Raw genomic sequence first — 15,264 nt, 5'->3', positions numbered from 1 at the left:
AGACAAAAAACACCAAAGAGAGACAAAAGGAAATCAAAGAGGCACAAAATGACACTAAAGCTCTGTCAAAACAGGAGGCCAAAGAACTGTGATCTACGGGCTTCTTTTTTGTTGTTCCACTGTGACAAAAATGACTGATACATATACTAAAACCAATGTTCTGTGCCTGTTTTAAAGAGAAATAATAGGTTGAGAATATGTTAAACTAGAACACATTGGGGAATTTTTAAACTAGATACTCTGAAATCATTTGAGATGAGATGAATCTCCACAACTGGCCATATGTCTCTATTTCCTATAATTTGTCTTTTTAGGCAGTGTTTAGTGTGATGGATGAAATGCTTTGGGAGCATTTAGGATTTTTAGGACGTTTGTGAGCATTCTTCAGAGTGCTGTAAGGTTTGTAAATGTTGTGGAACATAGTGACATCTGGAGTACAGAGATATGGATTTATGGACTTCAGCTCGGGCTAAGTGTACTCCAGCTCAATCAGCTGTGTGAAGATCAAATACTGTGCACAGCCCATGTCTGTAGTGTCTCATCAGCTTGGCTTTAATTACATTAAAGAGCGGCCTTTGGTGGACAAAAACATCAATATTGGTTCACCTTTTCTGTATCCCTGATCTCAAAGCCTGATATGTAGAGCTTTCAGAAAAATCAAGAGTTTCCCAGACTGCATCTGGACTTGATGTGGAAAGATTGTGATGATTATGGTTGCCCCGATGTGACTTCAGTGTGGCACAAAACTTGAAACCTCATTAACAGTTATCAATACTTACTGGAGAAGATGTAAATAATGGCCTGCAGTGATCATTGGGTTTTAGAGCCTTTCTGAAGCCCAGAGGAGCTCGACTGAAGGTGAAATTGAAAGTTTATGCAAGTCATCTTCCGATGAGGGAAAGCAAGGCCTCATTAGGCTCTAACCCTGCCTGCAACAATCGAAATGCCTTACTTAAACTCCTACACCTACTGATTTCCTCTAATGACCTTTGACTACTCATACCCACAGTATTTGTTACACAGTGCTTATTATCACTGAAAAACATTTGGTTCAAGGTGCATCACACTGTTAAAACTAATGGAGTCATGCTCTCGGAGTGTGTGTGGGGGCTCTTTTTACCTGCCTTCATGTCAGATATAGTGAAGGTGGCAGAGCCAAACTCCCAAACGCACTTAGTGTCGTTATCATATATGTCATCTTGTTCCAATAAAAAGCTTCCCCTTGCCTTATCGAGCTCAAAACGCACCACAGCAAATGACTGACTTGGAGGAATCCACGCTTAAACACACAAAGGACACAGGAATCGCTGAGAAGGAGATTAGCGCTCAGCCTCCATAGCTGTTTTGTTATCTAGTAGTGCTTCCCTGCCTTTTCCTTGTTTTACTATGAACCAAAGCAACTACCACCCTCCCTGAGCATTTACTCTAAATCCACTGTAGTGGGAGTGAGTTTCTTGCTCTGGAAAACAGACTGGGATCAAGTCGGACCCGAATGTCACTAAAGAACTGCAGGCTGAAAACAAAGCCACCACACCATTAAGCCTCTTTTGAATGAGAAAATGGCCCTGAGGAGTCTTCATCTTGTTCATTAGCTTCGAAAATGTAAACCAGGGAGTTTGAGATTGAGCCCAAAACTCTTTGGACTTGACACGGGCTCTTCTCTAACTCAAGCACTACTGGCTCATCATGTCACTGACTTTCAAATGTACAGTTTCAAATACATGTAAATGTTCCTCTCAAAAGGCTTTTCAGAAATTCATTCAGACATAGGTATCATTAAATTTCCACCTGAGAGAATACCCCTGAATTCAGCCAGTTACAGCTTCACAACTGCATGGCCAAAATGAACAACCTTGTGCACTGTGGGTAAGAGAGACTTGGGAGCGTTTTGAGATGTAATATGTCCCCATACTCCCATCACCAGGTCAGTGTGACATCCAATAAAGTGCATCAGAAGTTGACATTTTTACTTCTGCTTAATAAAAATGGTAAATTAGAGCCTGGTGTACATAACAGCCTGGTGTTATAGAACCTACTTTAAAAAATTATGCTTCCTTAGATTGTAGTCATTGTACTGCCATTGGCATCTTCTTATAAATGGTTTTGGCTTCCATCCATCCACTTCCTACTGGAGCACCAATCGCTGTCGTGCCCTCCAGCCCTTCCAGAGGCTAGTTAAAAACACAATTCACCCCGGTGTATCCTCATTCTGCCCCTGGAGCCTCCTGTTATTGGACAGACTTGAAACACCACGGATCCTCAGTGTTTCCCACAGAACTGGATTCTGTTTGAGTTATAATATTTAATAAATAATAATTACAGATAAAAATGTCCTAATTTGAAAATATAACAAAGCTTGAAGAGGCACAATAATCAACTGCCTCTTCAGGGAGACTCTCACCCCATGATCTCACTCCAACTGCATTGTCTTGGAGAGCCTTTAGTGAAGATAGAGTGATCCTTTTATCACTCTTATCTCCAGAGCTCTACAAAGACTGCCTATACCAGCTCATGTCTAGCACAGGGGAGGAGGACAGCTGACTGGTGGACAAAAGAGTAACCCAAATGATGTCAGGAGCCGCAGAGAAGCAGCCACCGAACTATCAAAGAAGGGGTCTGCTGTTTAATTGATTGTGGAAGGCATCTTTCTCTTAACCTGATGGGGAAAAATTAAAAGGTCAAAATGAGTCACGAAATAAAATATGCCAACTGTTTTTTCTTACTTTTTTCTTTTGTTTTTTCTTTGTTTTTTCTTTTGTTTTTTTTTCTTTTTTCTTTTGTAATACCAAGCCAACTAACAAAGGTAACATCTATGTGGGGAAAATACTGGAGCCTGAACCACCTCCAATCCTTGTTTTCAGAGCAGAGATGGCAGTAACAGAAAATGTGAAGTAACTTCACCTGCACAGCCCTGCATCCAGAAAGTATGGTCATATTAAATTTCTAAATGGAAATATCTTGTTCCAGTGGCAACATTAATAAGTCATTGTACATACATGGCACTTACTGTGGCCAGGGTTCAAATACATGTCACAGTGAAGGGTACTAGACATTGTGAATGAATCCTTGCAATCTTGTGGTGCCTGCCGAGAACCAAATAATCAAAACTGTGCTCAGGGACATGGTAATAAAGGACTCACTTTATTTTTCTGATTCATTGGTAGAGAGGACCCAACAAGTGCTAACTGTGATCATCCTATTTCCAGATGAAATATGAGGATGGGGAAAAGATAGTTGTTGTATCAAGGCTTCCAAATTCTCTGTTGTGAACTGCATGGTCACAGTGTCGAAGGGAAAAAATCAGCCAATAATTATACCAGAAATATGACATATGTATCCCAGAAAGTTCATTCTGTTCATGTCAATGTTGCGTTTTTAGTGGGAGAAATGTTTCGTCACTCATCCAACTGACTTCTTCAGTCTTCTTACAGATGAACAGAATCAGCTTTCTGGGATTTCCTAACCTGGATGAATGTGCATGCATCAAGATGATACAACAGATACATCACATCATACCAGTGTTGCTTTAACATAGCTTTGTCTTATTGTTTTCAGGATTATCTGCTGAGTCACATGTACAGCAATGCTGCCAGAGACGACCTGTGGAGGAAACTGTCTCAGGTAACCCTCACCTGACTTTATGTCTATCTGGTATTTAAACCTTGTGTACTTCCCTGCCCCAAAGGCTTCAAGGCAGAGCATTTAACTTTAATGTTAGTGCCTTGCTCAGTAGCAGGTATTAAAACCTGTAACTATTCCTCAACTGGCTCTGTTGGGACAGAGCTGCCAGACTGATTGAAGCTGTTCATTCTTTAATAAAGCACTTCTAATGAAGATGCTCATTATCACCTGACTTAGTGAAGAGCCTGTTGCTGTGGTAACATGAGGTGGAGCTTGTTTTCTTGTTTGTCCGACACAGGAGGGGCAATGATTTGATTAATTGAGCGTCACTTCTGTTAGCACTGTCAATTAGACTGACACTGCTCTTTAATTAGCTGCCAGTCTTATATCTAATTATGTCAAGGTCAATTTTCTCCCACACAGATTATTTTAATCACTGATTGGATGTGTGTAAATTGGTCATTATTAGTCATTGATCATTTACGCTACGTGTGTGTTTGATTCTGCTTTAAAGGCCATGCACTCAGAGGGCCGAGATATTGACATCGGGGAGATGATGGACAGGTGGACTCTACAAATGGGCTACCCTGTTGTCACCATCAGCAAGAACCAATCAGAGCAGCTCCCTACATATTACATCACAGTCAGCCAGGAGCACTTCCTGTATGGAGAGGAAGTCAGAAAAAACAACAGGTGAGGGAACTGAAAGCTGTCAGATCTTTTAATAGTCTGTTATTTCTCAGAGATTGTAATAAACTATATGTCATTTTATTAAACTTACTTTGATGCACCCAAGAGTGATGGAAGCTCTACAGTAACAAGATGGCAATTATAATCGAGTGTAGCCAAGCTAACAAACTAGCACGACAAACATTCTGTTCTGTTAGCCTGTAGTCTAATATTCATTTGATGCCCATTAAAAACTACGTGCCTTGGTAGCATTAGTGGGTTAGGGTTGGAGATGTCTGTACATAATGCACAGCAGCATATTTGTAGAAAACCAAACAGAGCATGTCAGCACAAACACCTCAAATATTCCTTCAGACTGATGTGAGATGCTGAGAAAGTCATACAAAAATCACGTACAGTGGAACCCCGACTTACGAAATTAATTTCTTCCCGAGGGTCTTTCGTAAGTCGAAAATTTTCGTAAGTCAAAGCACCCATTGCGCCTTTTGAGTGAACGATAGGCTATAGGCTAATTGCTAACTGCAACAACAATACGTCCAAGTGGAACAGCGAAGCGCAAGTACGAAAGCCAAGGGGGTTGTCACATGATTCAGAAGGCATTGTGGGCATTGTAGGCATTCTGGGCCCAGCCAATCAGAGCCAGTGGATTTCATTACGTGGGCATTTTGCTGTAACACGGGCAGAAATATTGCCGTTAAGTGCCTTCGTAACTTGAATTTTTCGTTAAATGGGGTATTCGTAAGTCGGGGTTCCACTGTACTTCAAGTAAATGCTACTAAAGAAAGTTCTACAAGCTTGTGAATCAAAGACTAAGTTGATTTTTCATAGGACCACACTCAGTGAAACTCTTTTTCACTGTATGCTTTCAGACGTGGCTACCTTATGATTGACAAGTTTTTACTGTACAAGCCACCACTCTGTTACCAGGCTCAATCAGCTCTAGTTGAGCAATCAACAGGAGACTTAAAAGCGATGTGTGCTGTCACTGTAGCTACCAGCAGTGCATGACTGCAGAATCTTTGAAATATTTGTAGTCCTTTTTTGTAAGTGTATCCAACTTATGCATAAAAAGTTTGGTTAAACAAGTTTGAAAAATGTTAGTTAGTTAGTCACTCTGGTTTGTCCATATGGCCCTTCTACAAATGCCGTTCTTTGGATGGACCTAATTTGTAGCTCTAAGAATAGGCATTATGGAGCTGGAGTCTCTGGACACTAGTTGGCCTTTAGACTGCTAGTCCTATTCCTGACATGTCTCTCCATCTGTTCTTCATTCAGTCATTCACCGCTGAAACAATTCTCCTGAAACCCCTCATTTCACGCTACATTAGGCACTAAGTTTGTCTTTCAGTGATCTTGCTGGATCTTTTTTCCTGAAAAGGCACTTTTCCTGTTTCCTCTCTCATTCTTTACCACCTTTACATCTTTTATACTTCATTTATATTTGATTCCAATCATGTTTTATTCACATCTTTTACAACCTTTGGAGTTTACTCTCTTCTGTTTTATCGACCCACTTTCTTTTCCATCAATACTTCATCAGCTTCCTTCCTTTTTTTATTTCTTTACTTTTACCTGTTCTTGTTTTCTCCCATCATTTATTTCCAGGTCTTTCTCTCTCTCTTCAGTCTGTCATGTTTTTGTACAGTAGTTGACATTTACAATGACTCTGACCTGCTCAGTTTCTCAACAAAAGTTTCCTCAGCTTTTCTTACGTTATGTTCTTTTTCTTGTCTTTCATGTGGAGTCTTTTGTGTTTCACTTGAGCTGAGAATCGCTCTCGAGGTCTCATCAGCTGATGAACTGAAGCTGTTTGTTGTAGGTGGAGTTGAAATCTTTCTTTTGCTCTTGTTGAGTCTCGCGGGGCTGCGTTCAGACACACTCAGCGGTCCCAGGGCATTCACCAACACTAAAAAGAAACTGCTGCTGTGCTTTTAGTTGATTCGGCATCACGGCTGAGTGCAGCCGGGGCTGATGCTGCTGTTTGATCCAGCGGAGCTGTGTTTAGAAGCACAGCAGTGTCCCGCAGTGTACACGCTGTTGACTCAAGCCCAGACTGCTTTATTTAATTATTTATTATCAGTATTATTTTCATGAGAAGAGAACTCTTGGACATGCACTAAATTGTGTGCAGGTTGTCCAGTCCTTCAATAACTTGGGAACTCACAACTTTTCTGGAGAGAAAATACTGATGTGGGTTCATCCAGCGAATGATCATTTTGCTGAAGGTTTTTGAAGCAGTTAAACTGGCTGGTTTTCCTGGGATTCAATAGTTCTTCTTTAAAGCTTTAAATTCTTGTTGTACAATTCAGACAATTGTTGTCAACACTTTCAGTCTCCAGTTCTTTTAATGGGACACTGTATGAAGGAACAATATCTGGCACTTTTGCTATTTTGCTGTTTTCTTTTATTACTTAAACAAGTCAGCTGTCGGAAAAAGCTCATCATCATCGCTTCACCCTCATGGTGTGTTTAGACCAAATGCAAATCCCTCTTTTCCCATGATTACATATAGAGATACAAAATTTGAGCTTCAGTCATCTTCTATGGACAACCAGCCCTGTATCATTCAGCTTTGATATGAAAACAGAAAAAAATAGGAAGGGAAAAGTTTGTAAAATCAGAGATCATTATATATCTCACAAGTGTTCATTTCTGTGCAGATTGCACCTTCTCATTTTCCTTTGGCTCTGCTAAAAAAATAACATCTTATCGCAGATTATTTTCTGCCACTGAGAACCTCATATACCTTTTATAAAAAGGTACTTTAATTTAACAATTAACTCTGATTATAACCTTACTCCAGTTTTAAAAATTGTATGTTTGCAGGTCAAGATGACCTGCTCAAACTGAGCATCAGAATAAAGAACAAAATTGACTGAAGTTACTGAAGAATATGGCATGATTGTTGCTCATCCCAGCAGATGAGCAACAATCACACCAACATAGACAAGTTTTTCCACTGTTCCCTTGGTTACTGTAGTTATGCATTTCACTACTTTGCTGTTGATGACACCAGCAGAGCACTTTAGGCCTGGTCTGGTCTCATGGAATCTATTTTAGACATGGAGGGCTTTTTATTGAATTGTGTTGGAGTAGTAGGAGTAGTAACTCTGGAAAAAAAAACACTAAAAGGGTACCCACTGTATTCCCACATGATGACTAAGGTCGTGACTAAGCATCAGTATGTGCTTGAAAGAAAGTGAGGATGGTTTTGCATAGACTTCAGATCACATAATGAGTTTTAAAATGTATTTTTAAAGTCTCTCGTGACAACCTGGAAAGGCTGGTGTCCACCGAAGTACAGGTTAGCACTGTTACCTCACAGCAAGAAGGTCCTGAGTTCAGCCTGTGTGGAGTTTGCATGTTCTCCCTGTGTTTGTGTCCAATGACAAGCGGTTAGTTGGGTTAGGGCAATTGGTAACTCTAAATTGCCCATTGGTGTGAATGGTTGTCTGTCTCTTTGTTAGCCCTGCGACAGAAGTGGGCCTGTCCAGGGTAGGCTCCAGCCCCCCCGCGACCCTGACAATGATAGGTGGAAACGAATGGATGGATGAAAACTAACTAGCATGCTAACTTACCTGCAGCCACTCATAAACTGAAATCCAACCAGCTGTCACATTAGCGTGACAGGCAGTTATCTTTGTATCCAATAAATTTAAGTTGGAGAGGAAGCTTTTCATTTACATAACAAAAAAAAAAACAAATCTACATTTTCAGACTTTTTTTGGCATTTTGTTAACTTCAGGTATTAAGGTGACATTTTGAAGATCACGGTTTATTTTTGTCAAACACATTCTTCTCTTCCTCTGGTGTTGTGCTTGGAGACATTTTAAATTTGGGTCTTTTTATTTTTCCACCATCAAACAACCAGGGAGATAAATGCCTTTAAAAGAACTGAAGTGACAGGCAGAGGGAGAGAGACGATGAGGACAGCATGAGCTAACGTTAAGGTCGAGGCAATGTTACTGAAAATAAATCAAACAGTATCTCAGTCAGGATTTAACAGCTCGTTTCTGTGGTGTCTCGTCAGCTGACGGGTAAACAGTGATGTGATTGGAGAAGCAGTGTCTGTGTGCTTGATTTAATGAGCTTTAATGCTAAACAGGACAGTGATGAATTATTCATGAGTCCACAAAACCACAGTTGAAGGAAGTATTTATATACTGCTTTACCCTGATGAGCCAGATAAGTATGACTAAACAAATTTACCAGAAAAAGCTCCTCTTCTTCTTTTGGCTGCTCGCTTTAGAGGTCACCACAGCAGATCACCTCAATCTCACAGTATTCCAGTATCCTCTGACAAACCAATCCTCTGCAAATCCTGCTTCACTACATCCATGAGTCTTTTCCTCCTGCCTGGCAGCTCTATATTCAACATTATGTCCAATATGTGCACTATCCTTCCTCTGGACATGTCCAAACTATCTCAGCCTTGCCTGTCTCCAAACGGCTCAACCTGAGTTGTCACCCTGATGTACTTATTTCTAATCCTATCCATTCTGGTCACTCACAATAAAAATCTTAGCATCTTCAACTCTGTCACCTCTAGCTCGACCTTCCTTCTTCTTGTTAGTCAGACAGAGGAAGCAAAGTTGAAATATAAAAAGCTACAGCAGCCAGAAATTTAGAAAAAAGAGACCCTAGACCCTTTGCTGCACCAGACATCCGTGGGACATCACTGTGCTTCATATCGGTTTTGGAGAGGTCTGCACTGACTTTTTGTCCACACATTGTTATCAGACCCCACACTCACAGGGGAAAGTCTTCGTCACAGCTCATTGCATCACCACACATAACTAACCTTGCGGACTACTTTGTGACTTGTTTGATCTGGTCTCAAAACTGTATTTGTCCCAAAATCTCCTCAAAGTGCATCTTTAAAAGAGCCTTGAAAAGGTAAACACAACACCTATTGGTTTGTGAATTCACATTTTAAAAACTTGACTTTGATATAATGTCCATTGAAATGTGGACTTTTTTTAAGGAAGAGGTGTCACAAAAAGTTTATCAAGTTATTCACTACTGCTAGCAAACTTATCAAGCATAGCTAGATAGCTTAAAAAGGATTGCAAACTCACTCACCAGACTAGACTTCTTTAAAGAGCTAGAATGATTATTCTTCAGATAAATCCATTAAACATAGTCAATATGCTACAATGCTGCAACTACAGTTCTGAGGTCTTGTTTAATTAGCAGATGTGATGGCTAGCAACAGTTAACTGTCTTTAATCCTTAAAATATTCCTGAGCTCTATACAGTTTCTGTTAGGGTGAGCTGTAGCTTTAGAGACAAAAAACTTCTTTTTTGGTTGTTTGCTTTTTTGTTTTTACCAGGCTATAAGTATGTTTATTTCCACTGTAAATTTGGGCTTTTTAACATCAAGTGGCCATTTGAAAAACACTCCTGCAATATACTTTTTTTATTTTCTTTTATCCGTCTTTTTTTCTTTTTCCATTGATAAAAAATGTTCCCTACCCCAGATTTAATATGAAAATAAAATTAAACTCTGATCCAAGACATCTCTATTTTTCCATCAACCTATTTGGTATCTTGTCAAAAGTCAGATAAATTTCATCATCTCCTGAGCTTAACTGCAGTGTCTACCCAGTAATTACACTTGCAGATATCTAAAGTAAAATGAACAGAGGAACATTTATGTTGTTTCTCCAGGTGCATGTTGAAGGCCCTTTAACAGCTGTCTATACAGAGATTGTTTGTTTCTTGCACATCTGACAGCATAGATATGACTTTGCTTTCAGTCAGCTACATAACTACCACATGACACATCTTTTAAGGTGTCGAGTCTGGTTTATCCCTTATAAGTGTGTATATATGGTGGTTATTTACACGACTGGAAGTGTTGCCAGAACAAAAAAAGAAAACCCTACAGAGAGTAGTCTCACAGTAGAGTGAGTCTAGAGTCTCGAGTAGTTTGTCACATGATTTATAAGATATGTGAACTGGTCCCACAATCGTCCACAAACTTTTTGTGTTTTGGTCAACAGTATATTGGATATTAACACAAAATGAATAGTCTAGAGTCCTGCCACAAGCTGTGGGTAGTGAATAAAATAGATTGAGGATACAAGCAATCGAAATGAGCTTCCTCAGAAGGTTGCTTAGAACATCCTTTAGAGAAATGGTGAACTGCTCAGTTATTTGGAAGAAGGTTCAGGGTAGGAATACTGGTCTCCACCATCAGACAGAAACAGTGAAGGTAGGGTTTGGGTATCTGACTAGGATGCCTCCTGGTTGTTTCCTCGGTAAAACTCAAGTGCCCTGTTTGATACTCCTTCATAAACTCTTTCCTGTGTTGACACAGCATCAAACATTGGTGATAGTCAAGTTCTACTTATAAATAATCATCTTATTATGAATGATCACTTTGTTCTTAATGGTTCCCCTCAGAGTTTCTGGCTCTGCTAGCTCTGGGTGCTAAGGGAAACAATAAGTGCCCATTTGTAAATTGTCCTCAGGGCATCTTGTGTTCCAACACAGAGTAGTCATGTAGTCATGAATAATTTGGTGCTTGTCACAGAGTTTTATGGTAATTTTATGGTGTGGTCTGTGTTAAGTGCTGTTTTGTGTTAATTTTGTGGCACACACAAATTGCCCTCTGTGTCTGGAAGTTGTGAAGTGACCTAGAAGCTTTGGGTTGTTTTATGCCACGAGACGCCGCATGTCTCTCATTTTTATTCCTGACAGCCCACGTCTGTCGAGCTGATATTGTGGCTTCTGATCCTGGCTTTAGAGGAGCAGGTAGGTATATTTTTGATCATAAAGGTTTGGATTTTATCTGACTTGGAGACACTTGGAACGACAAGTCTAAATGGGGTCAACATGTTCTTTAATGGAGGAAGATGAGCAGAGAGGTGAAGGCTGTCTGAAGAGTTTCTAAAGTTTCCCACTCTGAATAGATCACTGCAGTCATGCTGCGTTTCTCTCTACCTCCAGCATGAATGTGTGTGTTTCACTTGGTTTCTGCCTTTGATGAATAAACCATAAACTCTGAGGACACACACACACTTGCATCAATATTAATAAACACATTCTGCTGTCCAGGCTGTGGATTGTGTGTCTTCCAGTGTGCGTCTCTGTGGGTGTGTATGTGTGCGTGGTTTAGCTCCACTCCTGTCAATCACATTGATATAAATATCAGATAAAGTATTTGCTTGCTAGGCAGTGGTATTGATCCACTATAGCCTGCAGCGACAAATGGCTATTATAGGAATAGTAAATGGTTCTTTTTCAGGCTGATTGTGTTACAATGACCCCTACTTTACAGTATTCACACACCCACTGCTTAAAAAGGGGAATTGACTGGATGTAAAGTATTTATGTAAAGCTGATTGTTTGCCATTTCTAATGAAAATCCAGTCTAAATCCAGTTAAAATATGAATCAATTTGATAAAAATGAGTCTAATTATAACGTCAGGGTTCTTAACAGTGCTGAAGAGAAACACTCACTTTTAGGACATTTATTAGTACTTACATATGGTAACTGTTAGGATTAAAATTAGACTTTAACATCTAATAGGGAAGCATCAAGAAGCTATTTGTTCCTAATGAGCTCTAAGACTCAGCTAAATTCTTTCCTCACAGAGCACTATCCGCATGGGTTTGGTTTTTGGCCAAAAACCTTCACCTCAGACGAACAATAATGCACTCGTGACATCATAAATAGTTCTGCAATTCTTTTTGTTTGCTTTATACTTTTTGGCCATGCACATACATCGATCCGGCATAACATTAACATTGCCACTTACCTTATATTATGTTGGTCCCCTTTTGCTGCTGAAACAGCCCTGACCCTTTGGCACATGGATCCATGTGTGAGGCATTTAGTTGTTGGCGTTCTTGAAACCAGTCCAGGTGGTGCACATGTTGATCAGTCTCTAGCAACTGCTGTATTTACCAGGAGTTGGTGTTTTACCCCTCTGGTTATTTGTGCCAATTCCTTTCTGGGCCCCACTCATGTACTGACATATGTGTCTGTTCATCTTAGCCACTATGATGCCTGACAGGAACTTCCATGTAGTGCTGAGACAGGTTATTGGCTGGCAGTTGGATGGGACTGGCCCCTTCTAGGAATCCTTGGGGATCAGGACTGTCCAGCCTTCAGTTAGCCAATCCTAGTCCGCTTCATCCTTTAGCACTTGGTTCAATTGTGTTGCCAGATGATCATGACGTCCAGTTCCTCTGCCACTGAGAGTACACCTTGGATTGTCCAGTGGAGAACAGCTGGTTTATGCTCCTGGCTTTAATCTCCCTAGTATAAATCTGTGAGTCTTTGCTTGGCAGTTTCCAGTGTCCCAGGTATGGGCAGCTAGTTGTACTTCTTAGGCATTCCTTTCTTTATCACATCTTTCTGCAGCTCTGATAAATGGGCTCCATGGAGAAGTCCCTATCCCCATTGAGGGGTACTGCTCCTTGTGGCCGTTCATCTCGCAGCCAAGCATCTCATGGTATAGATTTTTATATATATATAGAATCAATATAGAATCAATTCAGTATAGAATCAATTTTAAATCATGCTTTTTATTTGTTTTTGTTTCTAATGTCTCTGTAAAGCACTTTGAATCACCTTGTTGTTGAATTGTGCTATACAAATAAATTTGCCTTGCCTTGCCTTGCCTATAGATCAGATGGTTGGTTTCAGCAATGGTCACAGTCGGGACTGTCAACAATGCTGCATTCACTAGTAGACCTTCAAGTAGCCTCTGAAGATCTAACAGAAGATGTGAAAAGAGTTACGTAATACATAGTAATCGGCCACTGAGGAACAAGGTTTCCAGCTTAGCCATGATCCTAGCTTGCCGTTGCATTTGTGTTGAATCCAATCAATCTCTAGTTGTGATAGCAGTTGCAAGCAGTTGGAACTGTGATCTACTAGTTGTTTCACCTTTCCATTGGGATTACTTGCATAACAGCATTATGACAGCAAGAAATGGTGAATAGGGGGAATCTATTTCTCCTATTCACTGTTCTCACCCTTGTCCACTTATGCCTTCTTGTCCCGGTAGCCTTCCTCAACACCTGATGTGGACCTTGTTAATCTGGGGGACATCCGAGCTGGTGTGGCTTCAGTTATAACATTTTTATATCACTTAGTTCATCTGTAAAGCTCTTTGTTAAAGCTTCCAAAGTACCTCACATACAACCACAGTAGAGGATCCACAAACCATTACCCTCTCTTCCATCTGCACTGACCTTGGTAGAAAAGACTTCAAAATGAATCGTTTAAAGAAATTGAATTGCTGTGTATCCTCAGGATTCTGTCATACCATTTAGATCACTGAAATTTTATCATACAATGTTTTTATCTACTTCTATCTACTACTACTATTTCTTAGTTGTGCTTTCTCTGAGAAAACTTTGGATTCCATAGCACCAACTAAGTATCGTTTAAACACCATAGGCTACCTGAGTATCATTGCTGAAACCTATCATCCATTTATAACCCCATTGTACGCATCTTATAATGGCTGTTTCCAGCAGGATCCAACAAAGCATGCCACAAAGCTCAACCATCCCAAAATGTTTTTTTATTTTACATAACAGTGAGTTCACTCCTCACCAGATCTCAATCCAATAGAACACATTTTGGATGTTGTGTAATGGGATTTTCTCGTCTAGCCCACAAATCTCCAGCAGTTAGGACCAAAATCCCAGAGGAATGTTTCCAACACCCTATACGATTAAGCCAGTTCTGATAAGAAAGACAGGGGTGTGTCCAACTTGGTATACGCAACCAAAGACAGTATAAAACATTTTTACTGACTATCCAAGCATTCTGAGGTCTCAGCTGTAACCAGGGTTTCTACCCATGAAAACAATGTGAACAGGAAAATGATAAACTGTGGTCATTTTGTGAAACCAGTATAGATTCCAGTATGGATTGAGGTTAAAACAATGTATTGAACAGATTAAAAAACACCCAAAGTAATATTTGAGCTGCTGCTTCTTTGTGATGAAAGAACCCACCTGAGATGGTCCAGGGATCTGAACAGGAAACCTCCCGTTTTCCAGGCTCCCCGTAGAGCATAACTTGCTGGAGAGATTTGGGATGTGTGGTCAGGAAACGCATCTGAATACCTAGGGAAAAACAGGAAAAAGGTTTAGGGCTTAGCCTGTTGTCATGAGGAAAAACTAAATGGATGGATGGATGGATGGATTTATGGATGGATGGATGGATGGATGGATTTATGGATGGATGGATGGATGGATGGATTTATGGATGGATGGTTTTGTTGGTAGATTTTCTTTTTCAGAGAATCTGAATTGTGTTGCTGTGTATTACTCCCACATTTCATCTGCCTTGCTGCTTCTCAGAAACCGTTTAACTCCTAAATGTCAACCGTTCAGGAAGAAAAACAGCCCAGTTCAATCCCAGCAGAACTGCCATTTTGTGGTAATATAATTGTTTTTTAAAAGCTCGATAGGTTGCAGAATCCACTCAAGCAGTGAAGGGGCATTTCTGTATTGTTCAGATGACAGTGAAAATGTAAAAATCACCCGACTAACCAACCAGAGTTTTCACTGGACAGCACATTTAACCTCCGTTTCTCAGAAAGAGACAATAACCTTCAGTTACTTCCACTTGACTGATGCTTGCTGACTGCTGCAGCTATTACACTCTCACTTCCTGTCCCTCTGTAACACAGTGAGCGTCACTCGCTCCATTTCCAGCTGAATGATGCTAAGAGATCATCGCTGACCATCGCTCTCTCTTCTCTCTGTAATGCCTCTCTATCTGATAACTGAGGCAATAAAACCCAATCCAATTCCACTGACCATTACTGACATCACTCTCTCTCTGTAGTTTACAGTGGCAGGTCCCTCTCACAGTCGCCGTGGGAAACACATCCGCCGTTTGTTCAGAGTCTCTCATCTGGATCAACAACAAGACAGGTACAGTAGTGTGGGTGTAATGATTCTCTGTGCTGCTCTCA

The 15,264-nt window shown here is 40.3% G+C and overlaps 1 protein-coding gene across 3 annotated transcripts in view; it reads left to right on the top strand.

The window, feature by feature from the left end:
- The window catches only part of LOC309692888 (thyrotropin-releasing hormone-degrading ectoenzyme-like), a 275,261-nt gene that overhangs the window by 217,045 nt on the left and 42,952 nt on the right, over positions 1 to 15,264 (top strand). For all 3 annotated transcript variants that reach the window (XM_082511733.1, XM_082511735.1, XM_082511734.1), the window contains exons 9-11: positions 3,556 to 3,621; positions 4,136 to 4,314; positions 15,135 to 15,223. In XM_082511733.1, the coding sequence (XP_082367859.1) occupies positions 3,556 to 3,621; positions 4,136 to 4,314; positions 15,135 to 15,223 (334 nt within the window). The remainder of the gene's footprint in view (positions 1 to 3,555; positions 3,622 to 4,135; positions 4,315 to 15,134; positions 15,224 to 15,264) is intronic.

Source organism: Aulonocara stuartgranti (assembly GCF_965226115.1).
Source record: "Aulonocara stuartgranti genome assembly, chromosome: 17".
NCBI classification, from domain to species: domain Eukaryota; kingdom Metazoa; phylum Chordata; class Actinopteri; order Cichliformes; family Cichlidae; genus Aulonocara; species Aulonocara stuartgranti.
Note: the sequence above shows the minus strand (reverse complement) of the source record. Positions and strands in the feature narration are given on the sequence as shown.